General features: G+C 43.8%; 1 protein-coding gene across 1 annotated transcript in view; it reads right to left on the reverse strand.

The window, feature by feature from the left end:
- Positions 1-619: 619 nt before the first annotated feature.
- Positions 620-23,917, reverse strand: part of rnmt (RNA (guanine-7-) methyltransferase) — a 38,217-nt gene continuing 14,919 nt past the window's right edge. Inside the window, exons 6-10 of the mRNA XM_078215674.1 lie at positions 22,081-22,245; positions 20,764-20,881; positions 14,250-14,351; positions 5,072-5,105; positions 620-2,494 (exon numbers count right to left, since the gene is read on the reverse strand). Of these exons, the coding sequence (XP_078071800.1) occupies positions 2,457-2,494; positions 5,072-5,105; positions 14,250-14,351; positions 20,764-20,881; positions 22,081-22,245 (457 nt within the window). The 3' untranslated portion in view covers positions 620-2,456. The remainder of the gene's footprint in view (positions 2,495-5,071; positions 5,106-14,249; positions 14,352-20,763; positions 20,882-22,080; positions 22,246-23,917) is intronic.

Raw genomic sequence — 23,917 nt, forward strand, 5'->3', positions numbered from 1 at the left:
GGTTCGATTCCCGTCTTGGGTGACTGTCTGTGTGGAGTTTGCACGTTCTCCCTGTGTCTGGGTGGGTTTACTCTGGGTGCTCCGGTTTCCTCCTACAGTCCAAAAATGTGCAGGTTCGGTTGATTGGTCATGCTCCTTACTGTTAGGGGGATGTCAGGGGGATCGTGGGGTCATGAGGATAGGGCCTGGGTAGGATAGTTGGTGGTGCAGGCTCAATGGGTCGAATGGCCTCCTTTTGCGCTGTTGGGATTCTATGATTCTACAGTGTTGAGCATGAAGAATGGCCATTTGGGGTATCAGAGTCAGCAAATGCACCTCCGTCAAGGAAAAACAATACTTTCGGGGGCGGGAGGCCTCAGAAAATTGACAAGTTAAAAAAGTCGAATTTTCCAGAAAGTGTGGACTAATCATATTAATTTGTGCTTTAAGAAAATCCTAAATGCTTTTGCAGTATTTTAGTGAAAGAATATAAGAATTAACTTATTGGATTTTTTTAAAAACAGATATCTTACTAGTTTTGAATTGTACAGTGAAGCAGAGGATACTTTCAATTAGATTTGCAACGTATTTAACAAGAATTGGCTTGAGATTCGGAGACACAACAAAAGACACGTGGTATGGGCAAAGTGCAAAATCCTGTACAGAAAACAGGGTAGCCATAAACAAGTTTCACTTTATTTCATCCATTCGTTCACAGGATGTGTCACTGGCAAGAGCAGGATTTATTGCTCATTCTCAATTCACAAATTACTATCATGGGATTTGAACTCATGTTCCCAGACTGGTAGCCCAGACTCTGGATTTAGCCCAGCAAACATCATCACTGACTGGTGAATGAGATACAGCAGTGGGTTGCCCTAGGACCACTAATTTGAAGTGCATCAAAATTAAGATCTCCTAAGTCAACAGATACTAAAATTAGAATGAGTCATCACTGGCATAGTGGTAATGTCACTGGACTTGTAATCCAGAGACCCCAGCCTAATGTTCTGGGAACGCAAGCTCAAAATCCCACCACGACAGCTTGTGGAATTTAAATTCAGTTAATAGAACTGGAATAAAAAGCCAGTCTCTGACCATGACACTTATCGTTGCTGGTTGGAAAAACCCACCTGGTTCACTAATGTCCTCTATCTGGGCAAGAAAATCTGCCATGCTTACCCAGTCTGGCCTACATGCAACTCCAGACTCTCGGCAATGTGGTTTTGACTCTTAACTGCCTCTGAACTGGCCTAGCAAGCCACTCCGTTCAAGGACAAATAGGGGTGGGCAACAAGTGCTGGCCTTGCCAGTGCCACCCACATCCCATCAAATAATAAGACCATAAGACATTGGAACAGAACTAGGCCACTCGGCCCATCGAGTCTGCTCCGCCATTCAATCACGACTGATATTTTTCTCATCCCCATTCGCCTGCCTTTTCCCTCATAGCCCCTGATCCCCTTATTACATCAAGAAAATAAAAAGCCAAGTAGCTGATGAAAAATTAACTGAGTTCATGACTGAGTTTATGAAATTTGGCCAGTAATAACAACTGCAACATAGAACATTAGATTTCAGTACCCTGTACATTCAAGGTCACTGTACCACAAGAACACTCTCTGAAGGTACAGTGTGAATTTTGAGGGAAGGGTTAAATGTTGGACGACTTCTTAGTGGGGGAGGAAAATAAAGATAGGAGGCGGCTCAAATTCAGTTTTCAAACTTCCGAAAGCAAGAGACTGATAAAGCTGATCCAGATAAATTGTTCACACGGTTTGGGGGGGGGGGGATTAAAAAGTTCAACCACTAGCAAAATAACAAACAGGAGATGGAGGAGGCTGATCTACTTCACAAGAAAACAGGTTACATTACTAGAGAAGATGACTGAAGTAATAAGCAGAAGATGAGTTCAAAAGATGGCCAGATTATACTTCTTCAGAAAATGCACAAACACAAAGCTTTGGTTACACGGTTTGACCCGTGCTCAGAAACTCAAATCAGAGGCAGCGAAACCAACAAACCCTTCTTTGTAAGATTTCTTTTTTTTTTATAATATATTTAACAACGATTTCAACTTTCTAACATCATCGTTTCTTGAACTGTTCGTCCTAAAAAATAAAAAGTTCAGTATCCAAAAAGATTTTTTGTTTTTTTTTTTAAAATGAAAATATATACTTGCAAGTAAAACAGAAACAAGTATTGAACAAAGAAAAAGTAACAGAAAAAAAAAAAACAACATTCCAGCAAGACATTGCTTCTTGTACACCTAACAACCCGGGAAACCCAGGACTTCAGCTTGAATCCACAAATTCATCCAAAATATCTTGTAGACTTAACTGGCATAAATATCAGTCTTATAATACTGTACGTCAAAGCAGTCTTCAGAGGATTAACTGCTGCGATTAAGTCCTCTAGCACTGGAGCTTCAGGTACCGAAGAAGTTTCCAGTGAAAAATGGAGGCTTGCTCGCTTGTTTATGGCAGCTTTTCAAACGCAAAAACTAAGTATATGCCTGAGAAGAAAAATATGCAAAAGGAAAGGTTATTGCTGTGCTCATTTTTCAATACAAATGCACTGTCAATGATGGCTGTACGCAACAGATGCCAAGATTTTTACAAATAGTTTATTTTATGGTTACTCATGCTTGACATGGCTAAATATATCAGGAACAAAGAAAAGTACAGCACGGGAACAAACCCTTCAGTCCTCCAAGCATGTGCCAATCATGATGCACTAAGTTTAAAAAAAACCCTTCTGCCCTTACTCAGACCATACCCCGCTATTCTCTCCCTATTCATGTACCCATCCAGATGTCTCTTAAATGTGTTGCTAATGCGCCTGCTTCCACCACCTCCTCTGGCAGCGTGTTCCAGCAGAATGGAAAGCTCAGGGATAAAGAGTGAGAGAAAGACAGACTTGTACTTATACCACAATTTTCACAACCAACGGACTTCTCAGAGCACCTTGCAGCCTTACTTTTGGACTGCAGCCACCGTTGCAATGCACCACTTTCAACATTTGTGCCACAGATCCCACCGCCTCTCCTGTTTGGAACTGCATCCTTTATTTTACACTGCCTCTCCTCATTCTTCCTAGCAAAACGTCTTCCAACACTTCTCTGCGTTAAATTTCATCTGCCATGTGTCTGCCCCGCCAGGCTTAACAGAGGGTTCCGTTGGAAAGGCGGGGAAAGAGGGAGGAGAAGGAAAGACAGAATGGCTGCACTTTACGAACAAAGCCATAAGAATATTGAAAAGCCCGAAAGCACATCACAGAATATAAAGAATTGAAAAATATGTTTCTTATACAAGGCACAGCAGCTTTCTATTCTTACAGTGCACGTTATATCTACACCATCTATTGACAGGAAGTTATATTACATTTTCATTCACACTTGCAAATCCCCAAAACCAGGGATCTACGACAGGATAATGGTTTCTAAAATTTAAGGATTATTAAAATGGCCCATCCACAATTCAACTATTTTGGTTAAGCATTTGGTGACAAACCAGATTCCTTTAAAACAGAATATTCAACATGGCAAAATGAATTTGGCAAATCGGATCAGCAAAGGCATCCTAGAAAATTAATTCAGTGTATTCGGAACAATTTCTTAGAGCAGTACATTCTTCGGTCAACCAGGGAGCAGGCTACCCGAGACTTGGTAATGCACAATGTCAGAATAAAGAAAAGTACCGCATAGGAACAGGCCCTTCTGCCCTCCAAGCCTGTGCCGAACATGCCCCAACTAAACTAAAGAAAAACCTTGTGCCCTTACTCGGTCCGTATCCCTCTATTCCCTCCCTATTCATGTACCCATCCAGGTACCTCTTAAACGTTGCTAATGTGCCTGCTTCCACCACCTCCTCTGGCAGCACGTTCCAGGCACCCACCACTTTGAAAAACATCCCCCGCACATCTCTCAAACTTCCTCCCTCTCACCTTGAACCTGTGTGCCTGTGTGCCCTTGTAATTGACACTGCCGCCCTAGGAAAAAGCCTCTGACTGTCCACCCTCTCCTCAGCCTCCAACTTTCCAGTGAAAACAATCCTAGTTTATTCAACCTCTCCCCAGTCAGGCAACATTCTGGTGAACCTTCTTTGCTCTCCAAAGCTTCCACATCCTTCCGGTAGTGTGATGACCAGAACTGCAAACAATACTCCAAATGCGGCCTAACCAAGTATTTATATAGCTGCAACATGATTCCTCAACTCTTGTATTCAATGCCCCGGCTGTATTTTTGGAGGAGGAGGAGGAGGAATTGAGATCAATGTTAATTAGGGCTCATTTAACACCAGATGCTGAACAAACACTTACTTACAATTTGATAATCCAACGAGCAGAAATTTCCTTCAACTAAATGTTAAGACTGAAGCCACTGCTTCCAGTCTCAATCCAAGTTCTGCTCCTTAGCTACCAACTCCATCCCTCTCCCTGACAACTGTCTGAAACTGTTCCCAACCCTGGTGTCACAATGACCCCCAAACTGAGCATCTATAGTAAATGAAATGCACCTTAGGACAGTCAGTATTAACTGGTGCATTCACTAATGCAATGCCTCTACCAGAGTCCACTTGCCAATCTATCACCACTCTTTTCTCGTGCAGTATAAGTTGCTTTCCCCCCTCACATTGCAATTCTGGCAGTGTCCCGATGAGTCCAGGGGCTAAATGTTTCATTCAGAAATCTCATCCTTGTTTTTAAATCCCTTCACGGCTTCACATATCCCCATTTCTGTAATTCTTCCAGCTTCACAATCCTCCGAGACACCTGCATCATCCAATCTAGCCTTTTGAGCAACCCTGATTTTAACCGTCCACCAGTGGTTGGCACAACCTCAGTGGCCATGGCCCAAAGCTCTGCAATACCCTCCTCCCCACACACACCCTCCTTAAAATTTACTTCTTTCACAAAGCTTTTGGTCATCTGACGTAACATCTCCTTTTGCAGCTCAGAAATAGGTTGTGTTTTACTATGCTCCTCTGAGGCACATGGGAATGTGTTACCACGGTCAAGGCGCTACATAAATATGGCGCTACACAAGTACAAGTTGTTGTTGATCAGAATGGTGTTTGAAGGTTATACTTACTTGTAGCCTCCCACTCTGACTTGCTTAACGTTCCCTGTAAAACAAACATCACAAAGATAATTGTTTGCAGCGACTCCCTGGAAAAATACAGAAATGTATCTCCCACAAAATCTTGAGTATCATTCCTCAACAATTTAAACACTCATTGGCTCATTTTCAGAAAACACAAACGTACATTTTCTGTTCCCCCCCAGGTGGGATTCTAAAATTTGATTTGATTTATTATTGCCACATGTATTAACATACAAAGAAAAGTATTGTATCCTGCGCGCTATACAGACAAAGCATACCGTTCATAGAGAAGGAAACGAGAGAGTTCAGAATGTAGTGTTACAGTCATAGATAGGGTGTAGAGAAAGATCAACTTAATGCAAGGTAGGTCCATTCAAAAGACTGATAGCAGCAGGGAAGAAGCTGTTCACGAGTTGATTGGTATGCGATCTCAGACTTTTGTATCTTTTTCCCAACGGAAGAAGGTGGAAGAGAGAATGCCCAGGGTGCGTGGGGTCCTCAATTATGCTGGCTGCATTGCCGAGGCAACGAGAAGTGTAGACAGAGTCAATGGATGGGAGGCTGGTTTGCGTGATGGATTGGGCTACATTCACGACCGTTTGTAGTTTCTTGCAGTCTTGGGCAGAGCAGGAGCCGTACCAAGCTGTGATACAACCAGAAAGAATGCTTCCTATGGTGCATCGGTAAAAGTTAGAGTGTCGTTGCCAACATGCCAAATTTCCTTAGTCTTCTGAGAATGAAGAGGCGTTGGTGGGCTTTCTTAACTATAGTGTCAGCATGAGGGTACCAGGACAGGTTGTTGGTGATCTGGACACCTAAAAACCTGACGCTCTCGATCCTTTCTACTTCGTCCCTATTCATGTAGACAGGGGCATGTTCTCCTCTACACTCCCTGAAGTCGATGACAATATCCTTTATTTTATTGACATTGAGGGAAAGATTATTGTCACTGCACCAGTTCACCAGATTCTCTATCTCATTCCTGTATTCTGTCTCGTCAATGCCTGAGATCTGACCCACTACGGTGGTGTCGTCAGCAAACTCGAAAATCGAATTGGAGGAGAATTTGGCCACACAGTCATAGGTATATAAGGTGTATAGTAGGGGGGGAGCGCTGAACACAGCCTTGTGGGGCACCGGTGTTGAAGGTGATTGCAGAGGTGTTGTTGCCTATCCTTACTGATTGCGGTCTGTGAGTTAGGAAGTTCAGGATCCAGTCGCAGAGGGAGATGCCAAGGCCCAGGCCATGGAGTTTGGAGATGAGTTTTGTGGGAATAATAGTGTTGAAGGCTGAGCTGTAGTGAATAAATAGGAGTCTGACATAGGTGTCTTTGTTTTCTAGCTGTTCCAGGGTTGAGTGCAGGGCCAGTGAGATGGCGTCTGCTGTGGACTTGTTGCGTTGGTAGGCAAACTGTAGTGGATCCAGGTAGTCCGGGAGGCTGGAATTGATTCGTGCCATGACTAGCCATTCGACGCACTTCATAATGATGGATATCAGAGCCACTGGATGATAGTCATTGAGGAATGCTGCTTGGCTTTTTTTAGGTATCGGGATGATGGTCATCTTCTTAAAAGCAGATAGGGACCTCAGGTTGTTGTAAAGAGAGGTCCACCAGCTGATCCGCGCAGGATCTGAGTGCTTGACCGGGTACCCCATCTGGGCCAGTGGTTTTCCGTGGGTTCACCTTCGAGAAAGCTGCTCTGACATTTGCAATGGTGACCCCAGATACAGCTTCATCCAGGGCTCCCAGGGTGGAGGGCATGTTCTCACTGACCTCTTGCTCAAAACGGACAATGAATGCATTGAGCTCATCAGGGAGGGGTGCGTTGGAGCCGGCAATTTTACATGCCTTCATCTTGTAGCCTGTTATGTCTTGCAGACCTTGCCATAGTCAACGGGGATCTGTGTGGTTAGCCTGGGACTCTAGCTTGGTCCGGTACTGTCCTTTGGCATCTTTCATAGATCTCCTTGGATCGTATCTGGCTTTCTTGTATAGGTCAGGGTCACCTGACTTGAATGCCTCAGACCTGGACTTCAGCAAGCAGTGGAAATCCCTGTTCATCCATGGTTTCCGGTTGGGGAACACACAGATTTGCTTCTCTGGCACACAGTCTTCTATACACTTACTAATGAAGTCAGTTACTGTAGTGGCGTACTCATTCAGGCTGGTCACAGAGTTTTTAAACACTGACCAGTCCACTGACTCTAAGCGTAGGAGATTATCCTGATTCCTCAGACCAACATTGCATGACTCTCTTTGATGGATTCTCCCGCTTCAGTTTTTGCTTGTAAGCTGGGAGCAGGAGCACAGCCTTGTGGTCTGATTTGCCAAAGCGTGGGCAGGCGATAGAGCGGTAGGCATGTTTGATATTTGTGTAGCAGTGGTCTAGGATGTTTGGGCTTCTGGTGGAACAGGAGATGTGTTGGTGGTAACTTGGTTGGACGCTCGAGCTTGGCCTGATTGAAATCCCCGGCCACGATGAACAAGGCCTCGGGATGTTTTGTCTGAAGGCTATTCGTAGTGGTGTATATTTCGACCAGCATGATCTTCACGTCCGCATGGGGTGGGATGTAAACTACCATCAGGATAACGGAGGTGAACCCCCGCGGAAGGTATTAGGGGCTGCATTTGAGCGTCAGGTATTCAAGGTCTAGGGTGCAGAAACTCACCAGTGTTGCTACGTCTAGGCACCACGAGGTGTTGATTAGGAAGCAGGCCCCACCTCCCCATGCCTTGCCTGAGGCCGCTGTACAGTCCATTCGATGGATTGAGAAGCCCTCTGTTTGTAGGGCACAGTCCGGTGAAGCAGGAGTGGGCCACGTCTCCGTGAAACAGAACACACAGCAGTCTCTCAGTTCTCTTTGGAAAGTGAATCCGGCTTTAAGTTCGTCTAGCTCGTCTTCCTCTGCAGATAATTTAATCCACTTTTTCTAAAATAAAACGATTATTAACGCTGCAACAGTGCAACACTTTGACAGGATTCTTTTTGGCTGTTGTGAACTGCACAAGGTAACCAACCTTCAAGATGCCGCTGTCACTCTGATGTGGAGTCAGATTATGGTAAGGATGATAGGAGGGGGCAGAGGGAGAAGTTAAACTAGAACAACCCAAGCAGTTAAAAACATTAAAAGCACGTGGGATTACCTTAAGAGGTCTGAACAGCACAAGCACTTTGTCCTCAACTATCAATATACCAAACAAGTCGCCACACACGTGTGGGGCAATTCAGCACGGCAATTTACATTAATGGTTAGGCATTCATACAATGGATTTGAAATCACAGAATCATTACAGCAATGAAGGAGGCCGTTCAGCCCATCATGTTTGCACCTGCCTTTTCCCCGTAACCCTGCACATTCCTCCTTTTCAGAAAACAGTCTAATATCCTTTTAAGTACCTCGAATGAACTTGCCTCAGGCAGTGCATTCCAGACCTTAAAACACTCGCTGTGAAAAAAAGATTTTCATCAAGTTGCTTTTGCCAATTACTTTAATTGTTCTTGACCATTTCAAGAAAGGGAGAAACTGTTCCCAATCTACTCTGTCCAGACGCTTCATAATTGTGAATATCTATTCAGATCTCCTCTCATCCTTCACTTCTCCAAGGAAAACAAGGTTCCTCATGGCAGGCTGGTGCAAAAAGTAAAGTCTCATGGGAACCGGAGTGTGCTGGCGAGATGGATACAGAACTGGCTTGGTCATAGAAAGAAGTCTAACAACACCAGGTTAAAGTCCAACAGGTCTATTTGGTGGCTTTTGCTACCAAATAAACCTGTTGGACTTTAACCTGGTGTTGTTAGACTTCTGTGTTTATCCCAGTCCAACGCTGGCATCGACCACATCTTGGTCATAGAAGACAGAGTAGCGGTGGAAGGGTGCTTTTCAGAATGAAGATCAGTAACTGTTTCACAGGGATCAGTACAGGGACCTTTGTTGTTTGTCGTATATATAAATGAACTGGAGGAAAATGTAGGTGGTCTGATTAGTAAGTTTGTGGATGACACAAAAATTGGCGGAGTTGCAGATAGTGACAAGGATTGTCAAAGGATACAACAGGATATAGATAGATTGCAGACTTGGGCAAAGAAATGGCAGATGGGAGTTTAATCCTGACAAATGCGAGGTGATACATTTTGGAAGATCAAATTCACGTGTGAATTTTACAGCAAATGGCAGAACCCTTAGGAGCATTGACATAAAGGGATCTGGGCTTACACATCCAGATACCTGAAAGTGGCAACACAGGTGGATAACCAGCCTCCCATCCATTGACTCTGTCTACACTTCCCGCTGCCTCAGCAAAGCAGCCAGCATAATTAAGGACCCCACGCACCCCAGACACACACTCTTCCACCTTCTTCCTTTGGGAAAAAGATACAAAAGTCTGAGGTCACATACCAATTGACTCGAACAGTTTTTTCCCTGCTGCTGTCAGACTTTTGCATGGATCTACCTCGCACTAAGTTGATTTTTCTCTACACCCTAGCTATGACTGTAACACTACATTCTCTCCTTTCCTTCTCTGTGAACGGTATGTTTTGTCTGTGTAGTGCGCAAGAAACAATACTTTTCACTGTGTTAATACATGTGACAATAATAAATCAAATCAAAGGTGGTGAAGAAGGCTTGCCAGGGCATCGAGTATAAAAGTTGTCAAGGTATGTTACAGCTATATAAAACTTTAGTTAAGGTCACATTTGGAATATTGTGTGCAGTTCTGATCACCACACTACCAAAAGGATGTGGATGCTTTGGAGAATGTGCAAATAAGGTTTACCAGGATGTTGCCTGGTCTCGAGGGTTTTAGGTATGAGGAGAGGTTGCATTAACTCGAATTGTTTTCACTGGAAAGATGGAGGCTGAGGGGCGGCCTGATACAAGTCTACAAAATTATGAAAGGCACAGACAGGGTGGATAGTCAGAGGCTTTTTCCCAGGGTGGATGGGACGACTACAAGAGGGCACAGGTTTAAGGTGAGAGGGGCTAAGTTTAGGGGAGATGTGCGGGGAATGTTTTTCACAGAGGGTGGTGGGTGCCTGGAACGCACTGCCAGTGCAGGCGGTGGAAGAGGTACATTAGCAATGTTCAAGATGTATCTTGAAAGACACATGAACTGGAGGTGAACAGAGGGATAGAAACCGCGTATCGGGGCAGACGCAGTGGGCCAACAGGCCTGTTCCTGTGCTGTATTGTTCTTTCTCCAATTTATCTTCATAATGTAAGATGCTCATCCAAGGAACAATTTTCATGAATCTTTTCTGCATCACCTCCAAAGCCTTCACATCTTTAAATGTGGGACACACGACTGGATGCAGTACTCCAACTGAGGCCAAACCAGTGTCTTAAACACAAAAGCTGCTTGCTCTTGTACTCTATGCCCCTAGCAATAAAACCTCGGGTACTGTATGCTTTGTTAACCGCACAGTCTGCTGTGCCACCTTTCAACGGCTTCTACACAGACACCCAGGTGCCACATCTGTCCCACATCCCCGTTAGAATTGCAGCCTTTATATTATACTGTCTCTCCACTTTCTTCCGATCAACATGAATCACTTCACATTATTCCACATTGAACTGCAGCTGCCACTTGGAGGCCCAATCCATCAATTTGTCAATGTCTTTTTGTTAAATGTTTGATTCAAGGGTGTTCAGGAAAGACGAGGAAGAAAAGGGGCGGGGAGGTGGTTTTGATGTAGTTCTCACAGTTCATGATGCTTCCAAGTTTCGTACGATCCACAAATTTTGTGTCCTCAACACCATGGTCTATTTGTCAGGAAGAGTAAGGATCCCAACACTGACCACTGGGAAGCTGCACTACAAACCTTCCTCCAGCTCAAAATACATCCAGTAACCACAACTCTTCTGTTTCCTGTCACACAGCCGATTTTGGGTCACTGTCTGTGTGGAGTCTGCACATTCTCCACGTGTCTGCATGGGTTTCCTCCGGGTGCTCCGGTTTCCTCCCACAAGCCGAAAGACATGTTGGTTAGGTGAATTGGCCTTGATAAATTCTCCCTCAGTGTACCTGAACAGGCACCAGAGGGTGACGACGGGGGGGATTTTCCAGTAACTTCATTGCAGTGTTAATATAAGCCCACTTGTGACACTAATAAATAAACTTTAAACCGTTTCAGCACATTTTCCAACCGCAGACATTAAATTGTCTGGCCTGCAGTTGCAGTGCTTATTTTTGCACCCTTTTTTGAACAAGGCTGTAACATTTGCAACTCTCCAGTCCTCTGGCAGCAGCCCAGAGTTTATGAAGACTGTAAAATTATGGCCAGTAGCTCCACAATTTCCACTTTCCTCAGTATCCTTGGATGCACTTCACCTGGTCCTGGTGTCTTATCAACAATGAACAGACAGCTGGTCACCTCTAGCTTATCAATCTTAAATCCTTCCAGCATTTGAATTACCCCCACTTTCACTATGGTCCAGATATGATGCAAAGTATTCATTTAATACCTCAGCTATTCCCCCTGCCTCCATGTGTAAATCCCCTTTTTGGTTCCATGAGAAAAAACAGGAGTCGGCCATTCAGCTCTTCGAGCCTGCTTTGCCATTTAATAAGATCATGGCTAGTCCAACCCTTACCAATTCTACTTTCCTGCCTTATTTCCCCTAGTTACAGGAAGGATGTAAATAAGATTGAAAGAGTGCAGAGAAGGTTCACAAGGATGTTGCCGGGACTTGAGAAGCTGAGTTACAGAGAGAGATTGAATAGGTTGGGACTTTATTCCCTGGAGCGTAGAAGATTGAGGGGAGATTTGGTAGAGGTGTATAAGATTTTGATGGGTATAGATAGAGTGAACGCAAGCAGGCTTTTTCCGCTGAGGCTAGGGGAGAAAAAAACCAGAGGGCATGGGTTAAGGGTGAAAGGAGAAAAGTTTAAAGGGAATATTAGGGGGGGGCTTCTTCACGCAGAGAGTGGTGGGAGTGTGGAATGAGCTGCCGGATAAAGTGGTAAATGCGGGGTCACTTTGAACATTTAAGAAAAACTTGGACGGGTTCATGGATGAGAGGGGTGTGGAGGGATATGGTCCAAGTGCAGGTCAGTGGGACTAGGCATAAAATGGTTCGGCACAGACAAAAAGGGCCAAAAGGCCTGTTTCTGAGCTGTAATTTTCTATGGTTCTACTAATTGAAAACCAATCGATCTCAGCCTTGAAAATGTTCAAGGACTCAGCCTCCAGCTTCCCGGGTTAAAGAATTCCAAAGATTTGCCACTCCTTCAGAGAAAAAAACTTCCTAAATCCATCTTAACTGAGCACCCCCTTAGTCTGTGACTATGCCCCCCTGGAAACAGCCCCCCAACATTTACCGTGTCTAACCCGCTAATTGGCCCTACTGTCTGTCTAATCAGCCCTAATCTGTCCTACTCCTTCTTTTACTACTTATGTACCTATGGAAGACCCTGGGATTCCCTTTTATGTTTACTGCCAGTCTCTTTTCATACACCTCCTCTTATTCGCTTTTCCACTTCTTCTCTGAACCTTCTATGTGCAACCTGGTTCTCCATTGTACTATCCACTTGAGAAATATCATAAGCACACTCTTCCTTCTTAACCTTAATCTCATCATCCAGGGAGCTCCAGCTTTGTATGCCCAACCTGACCCCTTTCGAGGGAATGTACCTGGCCTGTGCTCAAACATTCTTCTTAGATAGCAACCCATTTTCAGCTACCGCTTTTTCTGCCAACTTTTGAATCCAATTTTCTTGGCCCAGATCCATTCTTACCTTGAAGTTGGCTTTTCCCCACTTCAAGTTCATTATTCTTATTCTAGTGTCCTTTGTTCTTTTCCACTGTCCCATTAATGCTCTCCTTCCGATATCTGATCCACTTGGCCCACCTCATTCCTAAGAACCAGGTCTAGCAGTGCCTCCCCTCTCATTCTGCTGTAGAAATCTTTCCTCAACACAAGGAACACTTACTCCTCTTTGCCCTTTACACTGCTACTACCCCAGTCTTTACTTGGATAGCTAAAGTGTCCCATTATAACTACTCCTATAATTTTTGCATCTCTCTAATTTCCTTTCCATTCATTTGCCTATAGACTCCACCTAGCAATGTCATTGCACCTTTTTTGTTCCTTGGCTCTAGCCAAATAGATCTGTTCTTGACCCCTCTGGGACATCCTCTCTCTCCAGCCCAACAATTCTCTCCTACATCAAAACCACCTCCCTGTCCCCTTTTCTTTCTTCCTCATCTTTCCTGAACACCCTTGTATCGAATATTTAACAACCAATCCTGCCCTTCTTTAGCCACATCATTTTTTCACATATCAATCTGCACCTGTAATTCACCAATCTTGCATACCACACACTGTGCATTCAAACACATGTGCACTAGACCTCATTTAGACTTATTACTTTCTCCTTTACTCTGACTCCACCTAATAACTTGCTATCCCCCTACTCTCGTGCTATTTCCCAGTATTCTGTGCACATTGGTGTTCCTTTTGGCAAATGCCTTGTATTTAGTAAGATTGTCGCCTCAATTGATCATTCAGCAACTTTGTACATTGTCAGTTCCACTTCAGGTCAAACGTTGGTATGTTATGAATACAGCAGGCCTTTCATATTTGATAGGAAGTATTCAGCCCAACACCTTTTCTAACCTAAAGCGAGGCGTAACTCATCCAGTTGAATTCTTCTTTTTGGGACTAGCCAAAAATTAATTTGCCAGCAGCCTTTCCTGTAAATATTTTATAGATACAATAAAATTGAGAGAGTCACATACAGGAAAATTCTGGCAATCTCCATTTGGTGGAGATGCCGGCGTTTGGACTGGGGTGGGCACACTAAGAAGTCTCACAACACCAGGTTAAAGTCCAACAGTTTTATTTGGTATCATGAGCTTTCGGAGCGCTGCGCCTTCATCAGGTGAGTGGACAAACTAACATCCACTCACCTGATGAAGGAGCAGCGCTCCGAAAGCTCGTGATTCCAAATAAACCTGTTGGACTTTAACCTGGTGTTGGGAGACTTCTTACGGAACAACCATTTGGTCATTCGATTAGCAGGAAATAAAATGGGGCTCTGGAAAAAAATGCAAGTAACTTTTCAGCGCAAAGGTGAGCCTGGGACAATTAATTAGAAATCATTAAAGTGGCAACACGTTCATTTAACTGTTCCTGATAAAAAAAGGAGCTATTCAAACTCACCAGTGGCGGTCTTGCTTGTGAACTCTTCAGGTAATCTTCCGCATGCAAATAATCCTCCTTATTAGGCCCAACACTACCACTATTCTCTGCACTAGGATATTGCTGCAAAATACACACAAAATAGTTTAAATAATATAATTAGAACTTTAAAACACATGATCCAAGTTAAAAACATACTCTATCCATCAATGCATTCTGCTTTACACTCGTGTTATTCAAGAAATTTAGAAAACCGGGTCAGAAAACAAATTCATTGGGGAAGCGAGTGAATTTTAACCGTTCAGCAGAGACCATCACCACAGATTTCACGCACAAAGCTTTTTCTAATTCATTCACAGGATTTGTGTGCCACTACCAAGGCCAGCATTCATTGCCCATCCCTAATTGCCCTCAAGGAGGTGGGAATGAGCCACTCTATTGAATCACTGCAGTCCGCTTGGTGCAGGTACAGCCAGTGCTGTTAGGGTGGGATTTTCAGGATTTTGACCCAGCAACAATGAGGGAGCAGCAAAATAGCTCTTTACTCCGGATGGCGAGTGGCTTGGAGGGGAATTGCAGGTGGTAGCGTTCTCATGCATCTGCTGTTCTTGTCCTTCTAATTGATAGAGATCAGAGGTTGGGAAGTAACCTTAAGTTCCATGGCAGTGCATTTTGTAAGCACTGCTGCCACTGCGCGCATGGAGGGAGTGAATGTTTAAGGTGGTGGATGGGGTGCCAATCAAGTGGGCTGCTTCATCGAGCTTCGTGAGTGTTGTTGGGAGTTTCCCCCGTCCAGGCAAGTGAAAAGCAGTCCATCACACTCCTGACTTGTGCCTTGTAGATGGTGGGCAGGCTTTGGGGAGTCAGGAGGGGGATTAGTCACCACAGAATTCACAGTCTCTGATCTGCTCTTGGAGAGACAGTATTTATATGGCTGGTTCAGTTAGGGTTTTGGTCAATGCCAACCCCCCCCAAAAAGGATGTTGATGGGGGGTTCAGTGATGGCAATGCTATCATGGGGAGGTGGTTGGACTCTTGTTAGAGATATTACCTAGCATTTGTGCAGCACAAATGCTGCTGCCCTTTATCATCCCAAACCCAAATGCTGTCCAAGTCTTATATAGTTAGAGTTCTTCAGCGTCTGAGGAGTTGCAAATAATGCCAAACATTGTGGAATCATCTAAAAACAATTTCACCTTTGATCTTGCGATGGTTGGGCTGAGGACACCATCTTGAAGGAATTCTGCAGCGATGCTCTGGGGCTGAGATAGTTTGCTTCCAACAAGCATCTTCCTTTGTGCTAGGGATGACTCCAATTAGTGGAGGGTTCTCCCCAAAAACGCCCAAATCTTAAAAATATTATTCATATGTGGGACATGGGTGTTGCTGGCTGGTCAGTATTTATTGCCCATCTCTAGTTGCCCCAGTTCAGAGGGCAGTTGAGAGTCAACCACATTGCTCTGGAGTCACATGTAGGCCAGACCAGGTAAGGACAGCAGATTTCCTTCCCTAAAGGATATTGTCGGAAAAACCCATCTGGTTCACCAATGGTTTCATGGTCATCAGTAGATTCTTAATTCCAGATATTTTTTATTGAATTCAAATTCCACCATCTGCTGTGGCGGGATTTGAACCCGCTAGAACATTAGCTGAGTTTCTGGGTTAATAGTCTAACGATAATACCACTAGGCCATTGCCTCCTCCTATTATATTAAATTCCCGCTGACACATTTGGTTCGGTCTCCTTAAGGCCACAATGATCAACTGCTGCCTTGATATCAAGGGCAGCAACTCATGTCAGCTCTTTTGTCCATGGTTGAACCAAGGTTGTAATGAAGTCTGTAGCCAAGTGACCCTTAAAATCCAAACTGAGCATTAGTGATTATTGATGAGTAAGTGCCACTTGATAGCACTGTCAATAACTCATCACTTTACTGACGATTGAATTGGAATGACGGTGGTCATTGGCTAGTTTGGGATCATCCTGCTTCTTGTGGACAGGAAATACATGGGCAATTTTCCACTTTGCCAGGTAGATGCCAGTATTGTAACTGTACAAGAACAGCCTTAGCTAGAACCACAGCTTGTTCTGCAGCACCAGCCTTCAACATTAGAGTAGAGATGTTATTGGGAACCACAGCCCTTGCAGTAGCCAATGCACTGGGCCATTTTCTGATACCCCATGGGGTGAATCGAATCAGCTAAAGACTGATTTGATTTGTCACATGTATTGGTATACAGTGAAAAGTATTGTTTCTTGTGTGCTATACAGACAAAGCATAGCGTACATAGAGAAGGAAAGGAGGGGGTGCAGAATGTAGTGTTATACCCTCTACAGCTAGGGTGTAGAGAAAGATCAACTTAGTGCGAGGTAGGTCCATTCAAAAGTCTGACAGCAGCAGGGAAGAAGCTGTTCTTGAGTCGGTTGGTATGTGACCTCAGACTTTTATATCTTTTTCCTGACCGAAGAAGGTGGAAGAGAGGGTCTCCGGGATATGTGGGGTCCTTGATTACACTAGCTGCTTTTCCGAAGCAGCAGGAAGTGTAGACAGAGTCAATGGATGGAAACCCCAAAGAGAAAACGGTAGAAAATCTCAGCAGGCCTGGCAGCATCTATAAGGAGAGAAAAGAGCTGACGTTTCAGATGACTCTTTGTCAAAGCCCTGTGGATGGGATGCTGGTTTGCATGATGGACTGGGCTTCATTCACGACTCTTTATAGTTTCTTGTGGTCTTGGACAGAGCAGCAGCCATAGCAAACTGGCACCTGTGATGCTAGGAATCTCAAAAGGAGGGCAAGATGAATTATCCAATTGGCACTGCTGGCTGAAGATAGCTGCAAATGCTTTAGCCTCGTCTTTGCCCTGGCATTGAGCTCCCCATCATTGAGGATGGGAATGTTCATGTACTAGAGTCATAGAGGTTTACAGCATGGAAACAGGCCCTTTGGCCCAGCTTGTCCATGACGCCCTTTTTTTTTTAAAACCCCTAAGCTAATCCCAATTGCCCGCATTTGGCCCATATCCCTCTATACCCATCGTACCCATGTAACTATCTAAATGCTTTTTAAAAGACAAAATTGCACCCGCCTCTACTACTACCTCTGGCAGCTTGTTCCAGACATTCATCACCCTCTGTGAAAAAATTGCCACTCTGGACACTTTTATATCTCTCCCCTCTCACCTTAAACCTATGCCCTCTAGTTTTAGACTCCCCTACCTTTAGGAAAAGATATTGACTATCTAACTGATCTGTGCCCCTCATTATTTTATAGACCTCTATAAGATCACCTCTCAGCCTCCTACGCTCCAGAGAAAAAAGTCCCAGTCTATCCAGCCTCTCCTTATGACTCAATCCATCAAGTCTCGGTAGCATCCTAGTAAATCTTTTCTGCATTCTTTCTAGTTTAATAATATCCTTTCTATAATAGGGTGACCAGAATTGCACACAGTATTCCAAGTGTGGCCCTCCCAATGTCTTGTACAACTTCAACAAGACATTCCAACTCCTGTATTCAATGTTCTGACCGATGCATGCCGAATGCCTTCTTCACCACTCTGTCCACCTGTGACTCCACTTTCAAGGAGCTATGAACATGTACTCCTCGATCCCTTTGTTCTGTAAACTCTCCCCAACACCCTACCATTAACTGACTCTCCCCTTTTTCCAGTTTGTTTAATTGTCCACCACCATTCCACAACAGGATATGCAGAATTGCAGAGCTATGATCCAGTTTGTTGGTTGGATTCAATGCAGATTACCTCACATTTTCCCGAATTGAACTGCATCTGCTAGAGTTTAGCCCACTCACTTCATCAATCTATACTCCCTTCCCAATTTCCTGTTCCCATGTGCACTGCTCACTGTCCAGCTTTGGCGGTCCACATTATCGTGGTGGAGCTAGGCAGAGAACTCCTGCGCCTCTTGACGCACAAGGAACATTTTTTTTTTAAACTAATTTGCAGCCAGGACACTGCCTGTCGCAGCTGGAATGGACAGGCAGCCTCCCCACTCCTGAATTCAGACAAAATAAAATGGAAGAGGGCAGGAATGTGACGTAATCAGCTTCATCACCACCTTAACTGGGGGGAGAGGGTGGGGGCTTAATTAAGTGCTGTTACTTAAATTTATTGTATAATTCAGATTTTTTTTTTAAATGACGAAGTAAACGGAATTGTCCAAACAAGCGGAAAAGCATAATTACATTTGGGCAATCACTTGCCAAAGAAAGTGAGATACACAAAAATACTGGTGCTGTTCAAAATATAATAGATTCCATGATAGCCAAGTTAATGTACTAGGATAACAATGGACGGAATGGTCTTTAATCGCTCACAACTTTTCTTATGTCGCCCACAGTGCAGGGCAGCATACAAGAGAATGTGATTAGGATTGTTAGGGATTGTGGTCCTTAACCTCAAAAGATTTTAGGATATCCTTTTTTGGGGGAACACCAGCAAAAACAGAGTCAAGCTGCAGCAAACGTAATATCCAAGATCGGAAGGTAGAGAAGCAGTCCACTTCATTGACATAGAAGTGGTAATTTGTAATTTCCGTCACTAGATGTCAGTAAAGCGCTTTATAAATTCAGTCTCATTCTAAAGTATAATGACGCTGAATAGTACAAATTTTAAAATATCATTTGCGTTTGTGGGGGGTGGGAGGGGGTAGATTTGGGGCTTGTTTCATTTAAGACTTTTCCTCTTCCCAACCCCCCTCTACTAAAGTTCCTGTATAATATTTCCAATAACATAGAATCCCTACAGTGCAGAAGGAGGCCATTCGGCCCATTGAGTTTGCACCAACCACAATCCTTTCCCCAGACCCTAACCCCCATAACCCTATTTATTTATCCGTCTAACCCCCGACACTAAGGGGCAATTTATCATGGCCAATGCACCTAACCTGCACATCTTTGGACTGCGGGAGGAAACCGGAGCAAACCCACGCAGACACGGGGAGAATGTGCAAACTCCACACAGACAGTGACCCAAGCTGGGAATCGAACCCAGGTCGCTGGCGCTGTGAGGCAGCAGTGCAAACCACAGTGCCACACTATCTACATGCACCTACCTACATGGACCTACTCCTATGTTGCTCCCGTGTTATTCTTCCTATGTTGCTCCAGTGTGTTGCTCTGTGTTCAGGAGTGACTCCCTATACAGTCTACTGTATTGGTTCTCATGAGGAACTTGGAATTCTCCCACTTAGAACTGGTCTATCTGAACACAGTTCTTGACGCTGCGCCTTCAATTCGAACACCTCTACTCATCTGCAAGTACTTCCACTGAGAATTTGATTTCTTTCCCACCCCTTTCAAATATTTTCTGGTGACTTCACCTTCTTCCTTGGCCTCAATAAAAAAAAGGCTTCTGGTCCTGTGGTGTTTCCTAAATCCGTACAATCAACATTGATATTCAACAATTAAATGCTCCAGATGTATTGCAAATCTCTCTGTCCCAGCAATGTGTTATCTCTGTAACAGTCACATATTAAGCAGAAACATCTGCAAAACACAAAGTGGGCACTGTAAAACAAATTCAGTTTCGTTCACTTGCTGTTCAGCTCAGCCTTTAGGAGCAGCAAGCTTTATCACTGTTACTTATTGATCTATAACTAGCTGAAAGTATCATTCTGTACGAGGTCAGGCTGTTCCTTGACCAGTCTGCAAGACAGCTCCCCCAATATTGGCACAAGTTCCCAGATGTTAGATGAGGAAATATTTACAGGGTTGACTGATCGGTGCGCACCTTTGACATGCCTCTAATAGAAGCCTAGGTCGCTGCCAGGTGGGGCATTCAGTTTTTTTATATTTATCACTGCAGTTTAGTGCAGCGGCTGGGCAGCTGGTTCGTGATGCAGAACAATGCCAACAGTGCTGGTTCAATTCCTGTACCGGCTGAGATTATCCACGAAGGAAGACTGTTATCCACAAAGGAGGATAACAACAGGAGTCTGTGGATTCCATAAAGTTCTGATTACTGCAAAATGAGACCGTGAAACTTTCTGTATTAACTCAGAATCCCTACAGTACAGAAGGAGGCCATTCGGCCCAAGGGGTCTGTACCGACCACAATCCCACCCAAGCCCCATTCCCATAATCCCCCCGACACTAGTCAAATTAGCATGCCCAATCAACCTAACCGGCACATCTTTGGACTGTGGGAAGAAACCAGAGCACCCGGAGGAACCCTACGCAGACACAGGGAGAACGTGCAGACTCTGCACAGACAGTAACCTGAGGCCAGAATTGAACCCGGGTCCCTGGCGCTGTGAGGCAGCAGTGGTGACCACAGTGCCAACATGCTGCCCAAATGTCCCCCCGAACTCGGAAACTGAGCCATTCATTCATCCCAGATGTTGGAAAAAACGCTCCAATTACAACTCTTGAATTCAGCCATTCCAGAACACACTGGACTTTGCGCCACAAACTTGATATTTCCTATATCTTAACATGAACAAAAGACAAAGGAAGCCAATGATGCTCAGCCAATGAGACGTGGCCAGAACCTTCACTGACTGCAATTTCATGTTACCTCTAATGACTTCATTTTCTTCAACAGCAGTTTGTGTTCTGAATTCTGGACTTTCTCTTTGAAAAATTCGGCGAAAGTCTTTTTTAAAACAAGCTTCATCTTGTACTTTTTAGCCATCCTAGAAGCACAAACAGCAATGATATAGTTTGTCAAATTACACTGAACTCCACACTAGGAGAAATTATACCAAAAAGGAGCTAGGCAATTGGCCGAGAGGGCAAAAGGCAGTGAAAGGTTTTTCTATTCCCACAATGAATTAAATTGTTACAGTTCAATTATCTCTCAAATACATTTACTAACACATTAAAATGTCCACTTTGATGTTTGTTGCAATAAGTGGATGATCAGTGGATAGTCAGATGCTCTTTCCTAGATGGAAAAGTCAAGGACTGGGGACACAGGTTTAAGGTGTGCAAGGCAAGTTTTTTTGCACAGAGGGTGGTGAATTTCTGGAGCGCACTGCCCGGGAAGGTGATGGGAAATGTTGGTACAAAACAAAAATTCTGTTAATTGTAAATATAACATTTGTCACATATTAATAGTTAGTTTGGTTAGATTTTGATACTACCTGGTTGGGAAAGAGTTTGGTCATGGTCTGTGATCCATTTCACTATACACTCCAGGATCAAGAGGGGGGAATGTGGACAGAGAAAAAACGGCTACAACAATGATTTAACAACAATAATGGCAATAGTGGCTTTAAAATGGCTATTCTGGCTAAGAGCTGAGCATGCTGGGAATTTTCAATCAATTTATAGATTAAAACCAGATGCAGGTCGTAAAGAGGTTCCGATCTGGGAGCTGTGACCTAAAGCTTCCTGTCAGGACCTATAGCCTTTGCAGTATCCAGTGCCTTCAGCCGTTTCTTGATATCATGTGGGGTGAATCGAATTTGCTGAAGACTGACATCTGAGATACTGAGGACTCCCGGGGGAGGCGGAGGTGGATCATCCACTCATCATTTCTGGCTGATGATTATTACAAGTGCTTCAGCCTTATCTTTTGCACTGATATGCTGGGCTCCTCCATCACTGAGGATGGGGATATTTGTGGAGCCTGCTCTTCCAGTGAGCTGTTTAATTGTCCACCACCATTCATGGCTGGATGTGGCAGGTCGTATTTTAACAATTAAGACAACACAGTTGTCTAAAATTCAGGTTTAATTTTTTTGAGATGCTGATTTTGAACATTGGGCATCTTCTTCCTCTTTGCACCAATTGCCCCTAAATTTCCAAAGCAAAAAGTCAAGCAAGGCAACCTTGGCAGTCTGGGGTCACCAATTTTGAATCAGAACTACTGGCTCAACAGATAACTTACTCTTCAAACAGTGGAAAATAAACAAGGAATTCAGGGACATTAACTACTCCTTCCAAGTTAAAGTCATACTGGCAGCCAAAGAGTGGGTATTCGCCCTTCTTCTGAAATGTTACGCTGTACAATTTATTTCCAAACGAGTTGGTTTCTGATGCTTCCAGGCGTTTTCTGAAGAGGAGAGAGAGAAACTGAAGTGAGGCCAATGCTATTTAAAAGCAGCATCATAAATAATGGTCATAAAATTGCCCAGATCCTGTTAAAATACATAAAATACCTAGATGACGACACAATTTGCATTGTACTCTGAGACAAGGCCAGCTATCTTACGAAATTCAAGCTAGAAAAGTAGCTATCAGAACAGCAAAGGGTCAAGGAGCATGGTTAGAAATTAGAAACATTTGCTGGTGGGGGAAACAGCTAAATTGTGAGAGGCCAAGTGGATAAATACTTGGGAAAGTATAATTCGTGAAAGAAGAGTCAAAATGGATTAAGGCAAGGCTTCTAATTTTGAAGATACCACCAATATAAATAAACATGTAGCACTTCAGAGGCAAACACAAGGGCTCAGAATTAAAAGATAAATTTTAGTGTTTCACAGAAGAAAGACTGAAGGATAGGAAAACAAAGATAAACATAAAATGCAACATTGGCGAAGATTACAAAATAGGCCCCATTGGGGGTTCGTCTTGCGAACCCAGCTACCTCCAAAACACAGCATCAACTTGGATGACATTTCTGATTTCTGGATGGCCTCAAAATAAGGGGGAGCAGATTTAGGTCTGAATTGAGGAGGAACTTCTTCACACAAAGGGTTGTGAATCTGTGGAATTCCCTGCCCAGTGAAGCAGTTGAGGCTACCTCATTGAATGTTTTTAAGGCAAGGACAGATACATTTAATTCCAGTAAAGGAATTAAGGGCTATTGTGAGCGGACGGATAAGTGGAGCTGAGCCCACAAAAAGATAAGCCCTTCAGTCTCCTTATCTAAGAAAGGATACGCTTAGCTCAGAGGGAGTGCAACAAAGGTTCACTAGACTGATTCCTCGGATGAATAGACCTTATTGAACGGCGGAGCAGGCTCAAGGGGCCTAGTTCTTATGTTATGTTCTTATTTCAAATAAGACCTCAAAACTGGTGGTTATAAAAATATGAACTAGGGCTAATAATAAGCAAAGCTCAGTTAGATCATTATTCTGCAAATACCCTTTCCAGCCATTTGCCAAGTGCTCAAGCCTCAGTTATTCCCAACCTCTATCAATGTGGGGGACCGAGTGCACTGTGGGGGATTGAGGGCAACGTATTCAAGTTTGCTGAAGATAAAAAGTTAGGTTGAGAACTAAGCTATAAGCAAAGAGGCTGCAAAGGAATATCAGTCGATAGCTTAGTGGGCAAGAACATGGCAAATGGAAGTTAAGAGTGGAAGAATGTAAAAGTTTTCTACTTAGGTAGAAAAAATAAAAAAACAAAATATTTTTTAAGAAGGTGACAGACTGGTAAGCAACAGGACCGAGGTATCCTTGTAGGATTCTCAAAGTTACAGTAAGCAAATAGCATGTTAGTTTTTATTACAAAAGAATTGGGAGTAAAAATTGCAATATCTTAGGGCTTTGGCGAGACTGCACCTGGACTACTGTTAGTTTTGGTCTCCTTATCCAAGAAAGGATACACTTAGCTTAGAGGAAGTGCAACAAAGGTTCACTAGACTGATTCCTCAGATGAATAGATTGTCCTATCAGGAGAGACAGAGTAGATGTGGGATATATTTCCTGAAGTTTAGAAGAATGAGAGGTGAGCTAATTGAAACATCTGAAATTCTTAAGTGGTTAGACAGGGTAGATGCT

The sequence above is a fragment of the Mustelus asterias genome, chromosome 7 (assembly GCF_964213995.1).
Source record: "Mustelus asterias chromosome 7, sMusAst1.hap1.1, whole genome shotgun sequence".
Classification (NCBI taxonomy): domain Eukaryota; kingdom Metazoa; phylum Chordata; class Chondrichthyes; order Carcharhiniformes; family Triakidae; genus Mustelus; species Mustelus asterias.